The 2,709-nt window shown below is 43.1% G+C and overlaps 1 protein-coding gene across 1 annotated transcript; it reads right to left on the bottom strand.

Moving 5' to 3' along the window:
• Window positions 1-201: 201 nt before the first annotated feature.
• LOC127079237 (uncharacterized) lies at window positions 202-1,428 on the bottom strand. Its single transcript, XM_051019646.1, has 2 exons — window positions 714-1,428; window positions 202-614 (listed from the first exon to the last, which is right to left on the bottom strand). Exons 1-2 carry the CDS (start codon window positions 1,426-1,428, stop codon window positions 202-204), a joined length of 1,128 nt encoding a protein of 375 aa, XP_050875603.1.
• Between the last annotated feature and the right edge of the window lie 1,281 nt (window positions 1,429-2,709).

Raw genomic sequence — 2,709 nt, 5'->3', positions numbered from 1 at the left:
ATTTCATCAGAGATGTTTTTATTCTCCCCCTTTTTGTCAGACTCAAAAAGACTTAGTAAAACAACATATAGGCAAAAGATGATTCATATATGAAGAAGAAGTACATATAAGTTGATAAGCTGTGAAGACAGATAGAAAACACACTTAGAGAGTACATTTCAGATAAGCAAGTAGAGAAAGCTACAAACAAATCCTAAGTGCCTAAGGGTTCGGTGGACGTGGCATCCTCTGAAGCAACTGAGTCAGCAGGTTTTGAATGTTGGAGTTGACAGAGTCCTGTTGATCCAGTCTCGCTCTCACAATCTGTTGCTCCTTTTGTAGCTGTTCCAGAGTCTTCAACACTAGAGGAGCAAAATCAGAGTGATATTTATCCCCTTGAGTCAGAGTGTCATTTCTAACCTTAACAACTTCTTCTGCAGCTATGCGTCTTGCTTCTTCAGCATCAGCCTTTGCTTTGGCTTCAGCTTCAGCAGCCTTTTCTGCAGCTTCTCTTGCTCTTTGTTCTTCCTCCAGGTTAGCCTTCTCTTTAGCTTCTCTTCTAGATCTCTCTTTTGTCTCTCTGGCCAAACGTGCCTGCAACCTCTCTCCAGCTTCTCTGATGAAGTCGTTTCGAACTTGTTCAGATAGGCCTTTCAGCTTGAAAGCCTCAGAGGTCATCCATCTGATCACTCTGTTCCAATGAATCCTCACTGCAGAGGGATCATCACTAATACCAGAGTTTTTATATAGTGATCTGATCTTCTCCACTGAAGACTCAACAATTAAGGTTACTGCTTCTTCTAGGGTGGGAAAGGTGGGTTTGGGTTCAGAGGTTGGAGATGTAGGTTTTGGTGGTGTGAAGATGGTTTTAGTGGGAGGTTCAGAATGATGGGTAATTGGGTTTTCAGTGTGAGTTTCGATGTGTGGTTCAGATGGAGGTACTGGTGGTTGTTCGGATGGTAATGGAATGTTTGGTTTTGGTTCAGGTTTGTTGTGGGCGGAAAGGGCACGAGCCTGAAGTTGAGCTAGAGTGGGAGATTGGGGGTCAGATGGCTCAGAGTCAGAGGAGATGGTATAGTAAGGTGGGGATGAAGGTGTTGAGGAAGGTGGTGAAATGGGTTTATTGAACATTTGGGCTTCAGATATGGGCAGAGTTGTGGTGGTGAGGTTAAATTTTTGAAGGGGAGGGGATGATGTGTTAGATGTAGGTGTTTCAGAGGGCTTTGTGGTGGAGGATGTGGTTTCAGAGGGTGTGTAAACAGGTGAGGGTTGAGGAAGGGAAGAAGCTAGTTGCCTTAAGTGTAAAGACGGAGAGTTAGGAGGTAGAGACTTACTTGGAGATGATGAGGAGGAGACCAGAGGCACAAGAGGTCTAGATGCAAAAGTTTCTCCCAGCTTCTGAGCTTTCTTCTTAGACTTTCTTTCAGATGGCTCTCGCATCCTCTTCATGAAATTCTATGGATGTTCTGGTAGCCAGTCCATAGAGAAGTCTGAGATATCGACCCCTTGGTTTGCCAGATCCTGCGGATAGTGTGCAACAACCTCTGGGCTATCTTGGAGAAGAGATAGAGGTCGTTAGGCATCTTCCTCTGATTTTTCAGAGCTTCCCAATATGTGTCTAAGGAGGGCCTGGCAAGAACCTTCTCGATGATTCCCATGCTCTTAAGGTTTCTGGAGTTCAGAGGTCTTCCGATGTCAACTGGCACATCCTTCATCAGATTGTGATGAATCAGATGATCCACCAAGCCGCTCTCTATCAGAACATCAGAGATCAACCTTCCTAGAGGAATGTATGTTTTGGGCTTAATGTTGTTCCTGGTGTCTCTGATAGAGTCCCTTAGATATTTGAATAGCAAGGCTAGCATATTCAACTTGAGCCCTTTGTGGAGGCAGTAGAGGATACACTTCTGGCCAGTGTTGATGTATTCTGACGAGTTGGACGCTGGGTGGTGATGAATAGTCCCCAGAATGATTTTCAACCAGACTCTTAGGTTTTGGTGAAGTTCCTTGTTCTTGGACGAGTTTCCCTCATCATTCTGTTTGAAGATGCTTGGGACAATCTCCTGGGACATGTATTTTGCCCTAGGGTTAATATTGTAAATTCTTCTTCCCCCTGTCTTCTCCATGTTCATAAGGGTGGCGATGGATTTCTCAGTGATGACGATCTTCACCCCTAGAACATAAGAAACGATGTAGTGGTTGTCTGAATCTGAAAATATCCAGAATTCCTTGACCATATAGGTGTAGATAGGACCATAGAGCCTTTGAAAGTAGTTTTCCCACCCTTTCTTTCTAAGTTCTTCAGTAAGGTCAATCCCGTTTCTCTTCATGTTTTCAAAATCGACCAACGATTCACAAAGAACTTCTAGCTTTTCGAATGAAGTTGCAAGATTTATGTGTGGTTCACGATCCAATATATGGGGTTCCTTGTAAATAGGAGTAGAAATAGCAGCAGTTGTTGTAGTAGTTTGCTGGGAAGAGGTTGAAGGTTGTTCCGTTGATTCCATTTGTTGAGAATAGTTGTAAACTGATTGTTGCTGGGAATCCATGAAGAAGATGAAGGTTGTTGAGGAATGCTTGAAGATGCTTGAGAATGCTTCAAAGTGAGAGAATAAGAGTTTGTGTAGGATGTGAGTGAAAAGTGTGATAGTGAAGTTTGGCAAATATAAGTACATAAGTTTAGGCATGAAAAACGACAGTGTTAGATGGGAATATGAAACATTAATTAAA

Source organism: Lathyrus oleraceus, chromosome 5, assembly GCF_024323335.1.
Source record: "Lathyrus oleraceus cultivar Zhongwan6 chromosome 5, CAAS_Psat_ZW6_1.0, whole genome shotgun sequence".
NCBI lineage: Eukaryota > Viridiplantae > Streptophyta > Magnoliopsida > Fabales > Fabaceae > Lathyrus > Lathyrus oleraceus.
Note: the sequence above shows the minus strand (reverse complement) of the source record. Positions and strands in the feature narration are given on the sequence as shown.